Source organism: Eutrema salsugineum, unplaced genomic scaffold (genome assembly GCF_000478725.1).
Source record: "Eutrema salsugineum unplaced genomic scaffold, Eutsalg1_0 scaffold_2, whole genome shotgun sequence".
Taxonomy (NCBI): Eukaryota; Viridiplantae; Streptophyta; class Magnoliopsida; order Brassicales; family Brassicaceae; genus Eutrema; species Eutrema salsugineum.
The window spans coordinates 1,871,700-1,887,743 of record NW_006256829.1 but is presented as its reverse complement, the minus strand read 5'-3'; the positions used below and the strand labels follow the sequence as shown (position 1 = coordinate 1,887,743).

Genomic DNA, 16,044 nt, shown 5'->3' with positions numbered 1-16,044 from the left:
TTAGTAAATTCGATTTCTGAGAGGCCTATCAATTATGTATCCTATATTTGTTTTCATTTAAAAAAATCAATTGATTTATTGTTAATTCGTTTTCACTGGACTTTAATTTCATTTCTTTGCGCATTTTTTTATTCAAGTAAGTAACTTTTTGGCATACCTATTTTATTTAACTAATAAAGGGCCCCATTTTGAATACGAGCAGAGAGCCTAATATAAGCTTTTTTTTTGTTAAAGACCTAATATATAAGTCTGAAACGTTTCTTACTGTAGTAGTAGTACAAACTATTTAACTACAATCACTTTGCTTTATTGGTTAAATAGAAATGAGCTTGCAAAATATAATTCAAAGAAATAAGCAAATAGAGTATTATCAATTTGTCTCCTCTGGTATCCTTGATTGCACCCATTAATGTGCATCTTGATATCACATGCATCAAAGATCATACTATTATGAAGATCGTATCTTTCAACACAGTGACAAAAAGAAAAGAAAAAAACAATCTTCTTAACAAATTGCTTCTCTATAGCATCATAGATATCACAGCGCTGAGTAGTTGAATACTTAAATATACTATCACTACGTCTAAATATATAATTTATTGAAAGAAAGAAAAAATGAGAAAGTAAAATAAAGTAATCGTTCAGTTATTTGGGGTTGTAATACTGTAATTTTTGTCGGGAACGCGGGTTTTAGGAGATGTTTTATACTGTAATTCTTGAGTACCTTGAAGGTATCTTAGGAGATGTTTTATACCGTTCCAGTGCCTCTGAGTTGGGGATGAACTATATCGAGCGAGGAGGTTCACGGCGAAACATATGTCTGGTCTAGTGTGACTAGCCAGGTACATTAACGCTCCTACAGCACTGAGGTATGGCTTTTCAGGACCAAGAATTTCTTCATCATCCTTTTTGGGACCAAGAGGGTCATCACTTAAGCTTCTAACTACCATTGGGCTGGTCAATGGGTGAGCTTGGTCCATATTAAATCGCTTGAGTACCTTTTCGATATAAGCCGATTGATGCACAAGGATTCCTCCTTTGATGTACTCAAGTTGTAATCCCAAACAGTACTTTGTTTTGCTTAGGTCTTTCATTTCGAATTCTGCTTTTAAGCAGTCGACTGTTTGGGAGATCTCTCCAGATGTTCCGAGGATGTTTAGATCATCCACGTATACTGCTATGATTACAAATCCTTTGTTTGAGTACTTTTTGATGAAGATGCATGGACTGATGGGGTCATTTTTGTAGCCTTCTTTGATGAGGTAATCGTTGAGGCGGTTGTACCACATACGCCCACTTTGTTTCAGTCCATACAAGGATTTGTTCAGCCTGATGCAGTATTGATCTCGAGATGCATTTTTGTCTTTTAGTTCAATGCCATCTGGGAGTCTCATATATATTTCGTTGTCCAGGGGCCCATAGAGATATGCGGTTACAACATCCATTAACCACAGATCAAGATTTTCTCTTATGGCCAGACTTATGAGGAATCGGAATGTTGTTGCATCCACCACTGGAGAATAAGTCTCCTCATAATCGATTCCGGGTCTCTGTGAGAATCCTTGTGCTACAAGCCGTGCTTTGTATCGAACGACTTCACCGAGTTCGTTCCTTTTGCGCACAAAGACCCATTTGTGGCCCACTGGCTTGATGTGTGATGGGGTCCGGATGATCGGACCGAACACGTTTCTGAGTTTGAGACTCTTTAACTCCACGTTTATGGCTTCTTTCCATTTTAGCCAATCTGTTCGATGTGTACACTGTGTTATTGACGTGGGTTCTAGATCCTCTTGCGTGAGCGCAACATCAAGTGCTACTTTGTATGCAAAGAGTGCATTTAAGTCGACTTCTTTTCGATTCCATTGTATTCCGGACATATTGTAATTGATGGAGATCTCATTGTTATCTTCTGAAGCTGGAGATTCGGCGTCCCGAACTTCCATTGAGGGTTCATTAGATTGAGTCTCAGCCGCGGCTATGTCTGATATTGCAGGAATCCCGGTTTCGGTTATTGCACCTTTCTTTGATTTCCGGGGATTCTTATCTTTGGAACCGAGAGGTCTGCCCCGTTTGAGACGTGGTGCAGACTCTGTAGCAACTTGGGTCTGTCCCGTTGGGACGGCTATTCGTACTGGTGCATTACAAGCTGGGATGTACGATTTGGTTACTTTGGTCGGGTCAGCAAAGGAATCTGGCAATTGATTAGCTAGCTTTTGATAATGAATAATCTTTTGGATCTCTGAATCACATTCTAGAGTCCGAGGATATTGCCAATTTAATGATGTTTGATTCCATGAAAGATCTTTGACCAGCTTGTTTGTCTCACCACCTAAAGAAGGATATACCGATTCATCGAAATGGCAATCCGCATATCTGGCCTTGAAGAGATCTCCAGTGGTTGGCTCGAGATATCTTATGATGGTGGGAGAGTCAAAACCAACATATATTCCCATCCTTCTTTGAGGTCCCATTTTGGTTCGATGTGGTGGAGCAATGGGTACATATACTGAACACCCAAATGTTTTGAGATGGGAGATGTCTGACTCATGACCCGAGAGTAGTTGGGATGGGGAATATTTGTGTTCACTAGATGGCCGGATGCGTATGAGTTCAGCAGCATGTAATACTGCATATCCCCATGCTGAGGCCGGGAGCTTTGATCTCATGAGTAATGGTCGGGCTATCCATTGAATGCGTTTAATGAATGATTCAGCCAATCCATTTTGAGTATGGACATGTGCTACAGGATATTCCACGGTTACCCCCATGGCCATACAGTAGTCATTAAACGCTTGTGAGGTAAATTCAACAGCATTGTCAAGGCGGATAGTCTTTAGTGGGAAGTCAGGGAAATGGGCCCGCAATTTGATGATTTGGGCCAAGAACCTAGCGAAGGCTTGGTTCCGAGAGGACAAGAGACAAACATATGACCAACGGGTCGATGCGTCTATAAGGACCATGAAGTACCGGAATGGTCCGGAAGATGGATGTATAGGTCCACAGATATCGCCCTGGATTCTTTCTAGGAAATGAAGTGTTTGTTTAGAGATTTTAACTGGTGAAGGCCGAGTGATCAATTTGCCTTGAGAACAAGCTGTGCACATGAGGTGTTGAGGATAAGCTCGGTTTTCTTTGAGGGTATGCCCTTGAGAGTTTTGAATTAGTTTACGCATCATATTTGCACCGGGATGACCGAGCCGGTCGTGCCAAATAGTATAATCAGTAAACCGGGCTTTGAGAGTGGTATTAGCTTCAATCATACTGACTTTAGCATGGTAAAGTCTAGTAGAGAGCGCGGGTATGGTTTCGAGGATTTGTTTATGGCCGTCTACGGTTTTAGTGACTAGGAGGGATTCTTTGTTCCCTTGACCTTGGGTTTCTATGTGGAAACCATTCTGTCTTATATCCTTGAAGCTCAGAAGATTTCTCTTCGAACTAGGAGAATATAGAGCATCTGGTATTTCAAGTTGTGTGCCATTTGATAGCAACACATAGGCATGGCCATATCCTTCGATAAGGTTTGAGGGACCCGCGATGGTGCTAATATTTGCGGTTTGATAGGTTAGGTTTATGAAGTAACTTTTGTTTCTTAAGATAGTGTGGCTGGATCCACTATCTACGACTATGGTTTCCATTTGCTGGTGTGCTTCATTATGAATAGAAGATAGAATTCAGTATTGAGGAATTCAGAAAATGTGATAAATCATAAAGTAAAGCAGTGTCTGAGAATAAAGGCAAATGGAAAAAAAAAATGAAACAAATCCCAAAATGAAAAATAAAGAACAAAATCAAATTGTATCAGAGTTTCAGATGATTGAATTAATCGAGGAGATCAGCTGTTTCATAGTCCATGGGGTCGGTCTGCTCGTTTGTGGTGTTCTCATCAACAAGGAGGTCGTCACCTTCCAGGTTAGCAGCATCGACTGGCTGAGTCATGTTGGCTTCAGCAGGAGCTTTTCCGTACTTCTGGTATAGATCGCAGTGGATCTTGGGGGTGCGACATTGCTTTGTTGGGTGGTTGAACATCCCACATCTGGTACAAGCAGAGTGATCGGGGTTGGTGTGGCGGGTCGGCTTGGTGATGCCTCGACCACGACGGGGACCATAACTGAGGTTAGGTCGGTTGCCACGACCATGTCCGCGTCCACGTCTTCCACGTCCATGTCCTCGGCCATTACCACGTCCATTACCACGTCCACGGCGGTGATCTGAGGATCTATCGGGTTGAACATGGTAGGACTCTTGACGAGAAGCTGGGACAGGAGCCGATCCCGGGGGCCTCATAGCGCTGTTCCTCATAAGCAGCTGGTTATTCTTCTCAGCGAGGAGAAGACAGGACAACAAGTCTTCGTACAATGTGTGTTTCATTGCACGGTATTGTTGTTGGAGCACAACATTCTCTGTGCTGAATGTGGATAATGTTTTCTCGAGGAGATCATTATCTGTCACATTCTCGCCACAGAGTTTCCGGATGGCAACAATACGAAAGAGTTCGTTGTTGTAATCATCTACGGATTTGTAATCCTGGAACCGAAGGTTCTTCCAGTCGAAATCTGCCTGAGGCAACTGGACCATTTTCTGATGGTCATATCGCTTTTTCAGCGCTTGCCACAATTCAAGTGGATTCTCAAGAGTGAGATATTGCTGCTTAAGGCTCGGGGCCAGATGATGGCGTATGTGACATATCGCCTGAGACTGTCCCTTACGGGATGCGGTGTTACCGTCGGTAATACATGCATCGAGTTCTTTCGATGCAAGGAACAAGCGCATGTCTAGGGCCCACTCGAGGTAGTTATCCCCGGAGACGTGAAGGGCCTCGAATTCACATTTCTGAATGTTTGACATCTAAAACATGAGATTGATTTTGTTAGGGATTGTTTTGAGAAAATTTTGAATGCTGATGATGAAACTTTCTATTTTGAGAATATTTCTATTTTAGGAAAGTTTCTAAATTTGGAAAGTTTCTAATTTGGGTAATTTTCTAAATGAGGAAAAGTTTCTATGTCGGGAAAATTTCTATATGAGGAAAGTTTTTATATGAGGAAACTTTCTATTAGAGGGAACTTTCTCGGAAATAGTAAATTTTAAAGGGTATGGTTTTAGTTACCCCGAACATGATGTCGGTTTAATAGCTGTGATTTAATCGGTTAAAGCCGAATATAATTTCGGTTAATGAGAACCAGGTTTAGCCGGTTTTAGGCGGTTTAGGAGGAACCCTAGGGGAGCCGAATATGATTAGGGTTTTATCTAGGGTTTTAACGGTTTGGAAAACATATTTTGGATGTGATTTCGAGATCTATAGGATCTGTGGTCGATGGTTTTAATAATTTCACAAGGACAACAAAGAAATCACGTGAAGGACTAGGGTTTAAGCATTATGACTTACGATTTTGAAGATTACAAAATCGTGAATCAAGCTTAGGATTTAGGGTTGATTTTCTTAGTTTATTCAATCAAGTGTTTCAAGCAAGAGAATCAACAATCAAATAAGCTGCAACAAGCTTAGTAAACATGAAGAAAATCGAATAGGTTTATGCCATAAACATGGCCAAAAACGGTTGTTAGGTTTTTGTAGATTAGGGTTTTATAAAACGAGTTTAAAACCTTTGAACATGCATAAACTTGTAATTTAAACAATCAATCAACAAGTTATCAATCAATCATCAGAGTATCAAACACTTTCAATCAATTAGAGATCGATTTTTTTTTTTTTTTATAGGGTTTTGAAGTGTTTAAACAACAGGTTCTATGGCTTTCAGTTTTAGAAGATACCTTTTCCACCTTTGGATTTCTGACAGGCTAATAAAACTGGGAGCTAATAGACCTCAGTTAGCCGCTACAAATTCCAAGGATTGATCACCAAAACTGGAGAAGCTGCTGGTTGAAGAAGGAAAAACTCGGATCTGGTTTTTTTTTTTTTTTTCGGTTGATCGTCGTGTACTGTAAGTGTGCGTGAGGGCGCGTCCGACGTTGGATCGACAAACGGTTTTCACCAGTAGATTCGTCTCGTCGAGGGCTTCGATTTGATATGTAGATCGTCTTCTGGTTCCTCACGGTTTGGAAGATATGCGTCTTTTAAGTTTCGACTTGCTTTTAGGATTTTGGTGGTGACCGGATTTATTAGGGTTTTTCGCTCAGAGAGTCTTATCATGCTGATAACGTGTTGTGAAAACTTAGAAACTTTATTAATCACTGGAATGTATATATAGAGTACATAGGGAATCTAGGTTAAGTACAATGCCCTAATGGGCTTAATGGGTCGGTATAAGAGTCCATATATGATATGTGTTATAACAAAAGGATGTTATTACAGAAGAAGTGGATTAGTTTGTTCCAGACCTCAATGATGAAAATTCATAGATGTCAAAGCAAAATTAATAAGTTTTACATCCGCTTTGGTGAAAGATTGACGAAAATATGCGCAGATATGTCGGCCCAAAAAAATCAAAATGAAATATCTGCGTTGAAGTTATGTGTGAAACTTAGATCCATTAATATTTCAAGATTCAATCTACGGAAACTATCATTTATCATAAAGAAATAACACAATGTATATGATATAGAAAAGTAATGTGCACATCAATTTTGACATTAAGTGACGCTAAACCCCATAATTAGCTTTTAAAAACTATTTTAGGATTGAATTGTTGCGTGTATCAATTGTAGGTGTAAGTAAGAATGAAATAAAAACTAAGAAAACGTGGTCGTATCAAATTATATCAGGAATGGTTTTTTTTTTGTTTGTTATCTATTTTATATAATTTTTAGGTATATATTCTCTCTGATATTTTTATAAGGTATACTTATATAATTAGCTCGATATATATATGTATATATATACACTTTTCAACAAATTAGTTGTTCAAGTGATTGAACCATTGAAATTTTAGCATATTCACAATCGACTTTTAAAATATTTACTTAATCGTCTCTCATCGCCCATCTTATCACATAATGAGATCTTGTTCATTAAAATCATAGTTGACTTGTAAAGTCAATAGCATTCGTGTAAATGACATAGGCGCACTCACATGATCTCACCAAAACAAATACATGACTGATTTGGTTTTATAAGTCTGTTCTTTAAGAAAAAAAAAAAAAAAAAAACAGAACTGAATCCATAACCAAAACTAGATTGAATTTGGTCCATTTCCATATATGGTTCTAGATTTCTAGCACTATTTTAACATAGATTTCTAGAATTTTGGAGTTTACATTCATATATTTCCTTAAATAAAAAAATGATTGGATCGCAACTTTATATAGTTAGGCCCTAACTAATAATGAATTTGAATCCCCTGTAATAGGAAACAAACACCTAAAAAACTTTCGTATGAATCCAGAGCTCAAATTTTATGTTATAAACTGTCACAACTTTTTAATATTTTACTTTGCTGCTTCGCGATGGATCAATTTGGAACGGACTAAAAATAATGGGGTTAGTTAGAATAATTAAATTTTGTAGGGTTCTGATGCTGTAAATTTGAAGAAGCGAATAAAACAAACAAATAATTGAAGAACAGAGGCGAAACTTGCCGGTGGAAGGAGAGAAAGAAACCGGCGAAATGGGAAATTCGAATTCGTCTTCCGTAAATCATCGCTTCACATCTGCTTCCAGGTCTTCATCGGAACCAATCTCACTTCACTCTCAAATATCTCTTTCTCAATTGGAAATCGAACCTTATCAATTTTCTGTTCGTTTGTTGCAGGGCTTTTACTCAGAGGAAGCTCGAAGATCTCAAGTCTCTCTTCGACTCCCTCGCTTCCCAATCTCAGAGCAATGACTTATACGTATCTTACCCCGTTTTCCAGGTTTTGACGATTTCCTCTGTGTATTTCTCATCGGGTTTCTTTCTATGGTCAATAATTTGAATTAGCTTCACGAATGTGTGGTGGATTCGATTCACAGGCGTATTTTGGTCTGAGTGGTTCTTTAGGAGAAAGCATGTTTGATATGGTCACTCAACACAGGAAAGATGGTAAAATGACTTATGAAGATCTTGTAATTGCTAAGGTACTTTTCTTTTATCGTGTTTAGTGTTGGTTTCTTCTTGTGATTTTCCTCCGATTGTGAGGTTCAACACCATCAGGAATCTACAATCGCAATTCCTGTAATCCAGAGTCCAATTGGATTTTGTTTTTTTCTTTCTAGGTTTCGATTCAGAGATTACTGTGTTGAGCATAACTCTTGTTGCTTTTCAGGCAACTTACGAAAAAGGAACAGATGACGAGATTGCTGAGTTCATTTACGAGACCTTGGATGTGAATGGCAATGGGGTCTTGACAAGGTAATCGAGGCTCTTGACATATTATCTTGTGGATTCAATTGACTTTTTTTATGTGATCAAGCTTCATTACCTGTCTTGGATCTCTTGTCCAGTTAAGAACTCATCGCATAGACATTTGAACCGGAAGTCTCAGGTTAGATGCTTATTCGGCTATATTTGACATCCTAGTATGTCTTCAGGTCCGATTTAGAGTTGGTCCTTGTGGTGATCTTCAAGAGTGTGTTCTCCACTGAGAGCGCTGATGTGGAATCAAGTGATTACAGTGAGATGGTGGATTCACTCCTTAATGCCGCTTCTTTCTCGAAATCCGATGATGATGGTTCTAATAAAGGAATGTCTTTTGAGGATTTCAGAAGCTGGTGCTCACACGTTCCAACTATCAGAAAGTTTCTCGGAAGCCTGCTTATGCTCCCGGGTCCAGGTTTATTATTCTTTAGCTTTCTCCCGTCTTAACACATTTCTTGTTGACAAGATGGTAACATTTTCTTTATTCCTCGTATAGCGAGACCAGGATATCAAGTCCCGCATCTGCTTTATGAGGATAGTTTGGATTCAAATATACTATTGTTGAAGAAGGAATACGCTTGGCATATCGGAGGAGCTCTTCCTCACCACGAGCTTGCAGAGTGGAGACTGCTGTATCACAGTTCCTTACACGGTCAAAGCTTTAACACATTCCTCGGACACACATCGTGAGTGTTTTGCAACTGTAACCATAACATACCTTTACACCTTCTTGCTTTTGCAACTTGACTAAACAGAATCAAAGACAGGACTTTTTTTTTGGGATTCCTAATGTAATTATCTTGCAGACACACTGGTATGTCTGCGTCGGTGTTAATCATCAAAGACAAAGAAGGCTGTGTCTATGGAGGATACGCCTCTCAACCTTGGGAGAGGTACAGTGATTTCTACGGAGACATGAAGTCTTTTCTTTTCCAGTTAAACCCTAACGCATCCATTTTCCGACCAACTGGAGCAAACACCAACATTCAATGGGTATGCCTCTACAGACACTCTGTTACTGCTATATGTGAGAATGTGATTAGATGCATACATATTCTAACATATGTAAAAACATGGGCAGTGTGCTACTAATTTCACATCGGAGAACATTCCAAACGGCATAGGATTTGGAGGAAAAGTCCATCACTTTGGTCTGTTTATATCCGCAGGCTTCGATCAAGGCCACACGTTTTCCTGCACGACATTTGGTAGCCCGAGTCTCTCTAAGACGAGCAGAGTACAGCCAGAAGTAATTGAATGCTGGGGAGTCGTTCAGGCCTCAAACGAACTAGACACTCAACAAAACGCCATGAAAGGCACTGTTCTTGACAGGTTTAAAGAAGATCGCAACATGCTCCAACTCGTCGGCATGGCAGGCAATTCGAATGAATGAAATACAAAAAACAAAAAGGATTTTGGATTTGAGATGAGATTCTATCTTATACAATGTGTGTGTGTGTGTGCAAATACTTTTATGTATTATAATTAGAGTTGTATAATTTACACCAGTTCAAGTTAAACGACATCGAAATAATTTTGATGACCACCGTGAAGTAGCATGAGCCAATTCGTTTTTAATTACGAATTTTGGGATGTATTCCAAAAATTCCATTTGAGTTCTCCAAAGAAGCATCAAGAACAATAAAAATTTAAGAAATTCGGCAATTACAAATACAGAAACAAAATTTATCCAGAAAATAAGTGACATTAAAGCTTATAGAGCATTGAAGTTTAGCTTACAACGATTTAGCAAAAAACCCACATATCTGAGTGACGAGGATCGATAATCTAGAACTTCCTTCCACGGCCAAATCCAAAGGCAGCAACAGGAGCGGCGGAGACGGGATCGACCTTGACGACACCTGGCATATCCGACATTCCCAAGGAGGCAAGCATGTCGAGCGTCTCCTTGTCGACGGCGATGTGGTCGGTTCTAATGGCGGATTCGTCGGGGACGAAGTCCATGCGGCGCTCACGCTCTTCCTCCTGGAGCTTCAGGGAGATTCCACGGACAGGTCCCTTCTGGATCCTCTTCATGAGATGGGTGGAGAATCCGGCGATCTTGTTGCGCAGCCTCTTGGAAGGGATGATTGCGACCTCTTCCAGAATCTTCTTGTTGGTGTGGAAATCAAGCGTCATGCGCGAGTAGTACTTCTCTATCACCTGACGAGACGATTTCTTCACCGTCTTCGTGCGAACGCGACCCATCTTTGCTTGTGTTTTAGGGTTCCCAAAACTTCCCGGGTCTCTCTACTTCAGCTACTGAACTCGGCAGAAATTAGTGTGTTAGGGTTTTATTTCGTAGATCGGATTTTAAATTTAGTATTTGAATATTTATGGGAAGTGGCCCACCAATTGTTTCAAGGATCTGCGAAGAACCCATTAAAGAAGTGTTTTTGAGGATTCTGCGAATGGGCCCATTAAGTGTTTTGAGGATTCTGCGAATGGGCCATTCCTTCTAAATATTAGATGTTAGTAGTATTTATTTAATCTGTTTACGTTAGATTTTATTTTACACTATTTTTATTAGTGTGTGTAATAATATGATCTGGATCTGCCTCCAAGTATTGGAATTTGTTGCCATCTGAAGTTCACAAAAATATAAAAGATGAATTTGAAGACTAATATTGTTGGCTTCTTGGGTCGTCTAACTGTCCAAGTCTAAGAAATCGGCTGCATAAAGCTTTAGAGCATCTCCAATGTATGACTTCATATTTTTCTCTATTTTAGAGTAACTCTAAAATGAAGTTGTATTTTACTCCAATGTAAGTTTCATTTTTACTCCAAAATGGAGTTATGACTAACAAAATGGAGAAATTCTATTTTTTGCTTCATATATAGAGTAACTTCATTTTTTACTCCATTTTAGAGTGAGATTTGAAATAGGGTTGGAGATTATCTTGCTCCAAACTCTATTTTGCAGTGAAATTTGCAGTAGGGTTGGGAGATAGTTTTAGTGTGTGAAACAGTGCAGATGAATGTTTAATTTATATATATCGATTACAGGAAAGGCTAGATAGTGTGTGGTCCCCTCCCTCCTCCATACAGTTTTGCTTAGAATTCAGAAAATACAGCAAGAGCTTTGGTCCCCTGCTTAGGAGATATCAATACCTTATATAAGTATATAATTATATAAAGATATATATTTATAAGAATATATTATTTAATACATGTTTTCAACTGTGAATATATACTCAAATCTTGTTTGTTTTCACCTAAGAAAATAATTGCTACATCAGATAATTTTGCAATGCATGTTCCCATAATTTTTTTTTTGTTAAAGAGCATATTCCCATATGGTTCAATGCCTACATTATAAATTCTATAAATTAATACTCGATAAATTAATATATTTTTTAAGTTTTAAATTATGTTTTTAGACTAATTTTTATATTAATAAATTAATAATTTTAATTTAATAGGTCCCAATATTATTAATTTATAAAAGTTTTACTATATATATTCCAAATATATTTATGCTCAGGGCCTCCGACATAAGAAAATAGAATCTTAACGTATTATACTACACATGTTGCTAATTAATTACCTCGATTCCTGTCGACGTACCTATAACCTATTTGTATAATGTACGTTAAACACTATTGGTTTCAACTTGAATAGGGTCCATATCTGGTACGTATTATAGTATACTACCTACAAACTAATTAATCACTCATTACGAAAACACGAACAATTCAAGGGGAACAGTTTTGTGGACAAAGATACAAAAGACAGTGTGCTATTTTACTAGGGAATTGAGAAAACTGTCATAAGCAGGAATAATAAGAATAGAAAATAGCAACTTACCCGAAGCTCAGTGAAGCTTCTCGCACCACTTTCCAAAAATAACAAAGAAAGGTTGTCGTTTAGAGGCATTTAAATAAAGAAACTTGCATATTATAGACACCCTCCACGATTTACATCGCAGATTCCCCTCCTGCTTTTTTTTTCTCTCTCGTCGAAAGATATATATCGTATTACATTATGTGTATGTGTGTAACAATTTGCTCATATATATTTGTTCATATAATAATATATGCGACTACAGTTTACGTACCAGCAAGAAAATTTAGGAAAACTGAATGGGAGGTGTAAACTACTTCGCCCATTATGTATAGCCGTAATTTTGTATATTTTGCATATTTATTTATTGCAAGAGCACTAAGATTGTCCCAGTTGAAACTTGTGAATTTTTTGCAAGAATTTCAAATATTTTGTAGAGTAATTGTTGGGAATCTTGTATTTGAGTTTTTTGTTTTGTCATTTCTATGGAACTATATTTGGATATTTGCCATATAGAAACAAAACAAAGTAGCGGAAGAAAATAACTAGTGTTTAGTTGTGTACTACTACTAATTTACTTCCTTTTTTACTGTATTAGTCCAGCAATTTTTATAGTGAATTGTCGCTAAAACATAATTTTAGAAGGAATGACCATTATCAATTTATCACTGTTCTTCTTGCTCGAGTCACAATTCTTAAAATAATATCTTAACTAGATCGATTCTTCAATTACTGAGCATATATATATGTTCTATCATAGAAATATTGCTTCTCATGCCTTCTCAATTTAAATGTTGATATTGAAAGACCTTTCAGAGTTGCACCACCAAACAAAAAAAGAGACCTTTCAGATTCAATTTATATTTCATATTATGCCTATTGCAAGCACTGTAATTAATGAGAAGATGTTAAATCATGCTCTATAACCTTATAGCAAAAGAATAGAGACAAATTCATACAAAATCCCCAACAACCTCTACTATTGGAGAGGAAATGACACTAACATGCGCAATATTACTATAACGAAAATTCAGAAGAACTTCTCACATGAAATTTTAAAATTATTTACAGAAAATGACATAATTTAGTTGATGCAGACGTACATGCAGCAAGGTGCCTCAAAATCGACCTGGAAATGATGCCGCCTTTGTCCACTACTCGAAATTTGTTTTAATTTGCTGAAGAAGACATGTCTTAGGCATGAAACAGATTCCTAGACGATGTTACAAGCATAACTACGACCCTGGCAATAAAATACTATAACGAGCGTCCGTACTTCCTTTGTTGGGAATTCGATTAGAGCGGAACATCAAAATGTTTTTGTAAGAAAATTGGTTTGTATTTTAACTACAAATTCTATGTTTTTTTGTCATTCTTTCAAATTCAAGGTTCTTTTCTTTGTTTCCTTTACTCAGATTTTTCATAAAATGTTTCAAAACACATCACCAAAACATTTTTTTAACTAATAATAAATTGAATCACTTACTATTATATTACATATTTGTCAGGCCAGAACTTTGCCGACATGGTACACTAGACTACTAGAGTCATTATTTTCTTCTGATGCAATTTTGAACAAAATAGTATTAAGCTATATAGTTGTATGCCATAAACTTTAACTCATGTTGTATATAAACATGATATACAGGTATTAAATACTTTGGAACTATAATTAAAAGGAAAAAGGTTAATAGTCTGTTAGCATTTGTTAAATACATCAAATATATATACATATATGAGTGAATTTCTAAAGGAAAAATATAAAAGGAAAAATATACATATAGGTGTTAATAAAAAAAAAAAACAATGTATATTAAAGTAGTTCAAAAAATTATAATAATCATGAAGATATGAGTGTGAGGAGAGGAGAGGAGAGGAGAGGATTGAAGCACGAAAGATCCAGTGGGACAAATCTTATCGCATATTTGTTGTTTTCTTCTTATATATACTTTATTGAGAAAAATCCCAAACTTTCTATTTATATTTTATAATGTGCTATTTTTATGACTATATAAATATATATATATAAATTCAGATAAGTTTAATTCATATCTTGAAATTAAGAAAAAATATGACTATATATATATATATTCAGATATATTCAGATGGCCCGCTTTACTTTTCTGCAACAAAATTTCGTTTTTCATTGTTCAAGAAGAAATAAAATTTTCATTTTTTTATTTATATCACGGAAGCTTAATGATAAGATTAATTCACATACAAATAGTAGAACATGAATAAATAGAGATTTTTATTTGTAATACATATATTCTAATTTTTCTCTACCAAAAAAAAATTCATAGTTCGGTTTATGCTAAACCTCCAAGGCAAACGGGTAAAATGTGAGTCATCAAAGGTGTAATGTTTTTTGGAATCATGATTATATCTTAATAGTCTTCACTTGAAATTAAGAAAAATATGAACGTCGTCTAAACACCAATAATGGTTTCCACCAAGCACGTGACAGATATTTCATGTTTTACAATGACAATAATAAGCTTTTACTATAAAAGAAAAACATTGGGAAAAAAGTCCTCAAATAAGACTAGAATAAAACAGAAGAGGACCACGAAGGTGCCCATGCCATTTGCACGTCTTTTGGATTTTTCAGGTAGCCCTCATGGTTAAGATTTGGGTCCAAGTCCAGAATTTTAAATAAAGACACAGTTTTTTTAGTAATTCATTTTAATATATCACATTTTTATAGTTTAATATGTACTTTGATCAAATAATTCGGAATATATATTTTGTGTTTCGCTCGAAAAAGAGTAACACACATTAAATAAATGAAAATGAATAAAAACGACCATAATTTATTTTTAATGAACGATTTTTTAGTAAAATGTTTATCCCAATTTTTTTAGCGAGGTGAGTTTCAATTTACCACCAATTCCAACTTCACGGCGACGTGGCCGCCCAATTCGATCAACAATTTGCTTGGTCAAATCAAACAATAGATCTTAGCTATAATACATTCCGCAACTCAACAGTCCTATATATATGTATACAAATTTTTAGCTGAAAAAGTAATTTATTTTCTCAACTATTCGCTTATGGTTTTCTTAATTACAGATCATCCAAAGTTATATATATGAGAAAAAAACATAAAACCCCAAGAATATAGGTTTGATTTAAACTGTGTAGATCTTAATTTGCATACGAATTTAACCGGTGGACTACCATAGATGAGGTCCCTAAATATGGTATTTCATGATTGATTAGTTATCGCTTTTACAAAAACTTACGATTAGTTAAATACTACACTATTAAAATATTTGCTAAATAAGTTCATAGTTAACGTTATCGGACCTGATTCAAAGTAATGATATGCATGCATAAATAACTTCAGAAATTTTTGGACTTTGAATCATGCTGGAGATCCAGCTAATATACACGGCCATTTGTTTTTTTTTTTAATTTATATAACAATTTAACCTAGTCGGAGTTGATAGCCCCAATTAGCCTAATTTTGAATGCCACCCAATGCTGCATTGGTTCAAATTTTCATATATGAAAACTAATTAATAAGTGGTTTGAACTAGAGAAAGTTTGAAAAATGATGTATAACATTTTTATCTATTTTGGACCAACTAAAATAAATAAAAACATGTAAAAAATTAGTCCAATATCCGGGGAGTAAAAATAAATTGTAAAAAGATTAAAAAAGAAGAAGACTGAGAGTAGAATTGAAGATGATGCATGGAATGGTGTGTGGGAAAGGCAAAGGCACATGCTCCACAAAGTTGCGTGAGGGGTAAGTATCTCTCTCTCTCTCTCTTCTTGTGCCCTCTTTACTCCTTTTACTTTTGGCCTTTTGGGTGAATACCATACGCTCTCTCAGCCGTTGGATCTTTCTTCATTCATCATGCTTCCGTCATCCTCTTGTCCCACGTCATCTTATATTTTATTACTATTTTACTGATTTTCTTACCTATTTATTTGTCCGTTGAACTTTTAATATCAACTA

At 36.5% G+C, this 16,044-nt stretch overlaps 2 protein-coding genes across 3 annotated transcripts; one reads left to right on the top strand and one right to left on the bottom strand.

Annotated features, from left to right (window-relative positions):
• The first annotated feature begins 7,490 nt into the window (after nt 1-7,490).
• LOC18018148 (TLD domain-containing protein 1) lies at nt 7,491-9,828 on the top strand. Of its 2 annotated transcripts, XM_006399031.2 has the most exons (8): nt 7,491-7,618; nt 7,710-7,812; nt 7,910-8,014; nt 8,203-8,288; nt 8,468-8,709; nt 8,791-8,980; nt 9,101-9,287; nt 9,376-9,828. In XM_006399031.2, the coding sequence occupies exons 1-8, from the start codon at nt 7,566-7,568 to the stop codon at nt 9,685-9,687; spliced, it is 1,278 nt and encodes a 425-aa protein (XP_006399094.1). In that variant the 5' UTR covers nt 7,491-7,565; the 3' UTR covers nt 9,688-9,828. The 2 variants fall into 2 exon arrangements, with proteins under 2 accessions (XP_006399094.1, XP_024012606.1); XM_024156838.1 differs by lacking the exons at nt 7,491-7,618; nt 7,910-8,014; nt 8,203-8,288 and having other exon boundaries at nt 7,742-7,812.
• A 100-nt stretch (nt 9,829-9,928) lies between these two features.
• On the bottom strand, nt 9,929-10,591 carry LOC18018147 (40S ribosomal protein S17-4). Its single transcript, XM_006399030.2, has one exon. The coding sequence runs from the start codon at nt 10,500-10,502 to the stop codon at nt 10,083-10,085; it is 420 nt and encodes a 139-aa protein (XP_006399093.1). The 5' UTR covers nt 10,503-10,591; the 3' UTR covers nt 9,929-10,082.
• Between the last annotated feature and the right edge of the window lie 5,453 nt (nt 10,592-16,044).

What these genes read in the sequence shown, in the direction of transcription:
- LOC18018148 (XM_006399031.2), top strand. Translation starts at nt 7,566, where the DNA reads ATGGGAAATTCGAATTCGTCTTCCGTAAATCATCGCTTCACATCTGCT. An exon ending in AAGATCTTGTAATTGCTAAG is followed by an intron (nt 8,015 to 8,202) that starts GTACTTTTCTTT and finishes GTTGCTTTTCAG; the next exon opens with GCAACTTACGAAAAAGGAAC. An exon ending in GCTTATGCTCCCGGGTCCAG is followed by an intron (nt 8,710 to 8,790) that starts GTTTATTATTCT and finishes TTCCTCGTATAG; the next exon opens with CGAGACCAGGATATCAAGTC.
- LOC18018147 (XM_006399030.2), bottom strand. Translation starts at nt 10,502, where the DNA reads ATGGGTCGCGTTCGCACGAAGACGGTGAAGAAATCGTCTCGTCAGGTG.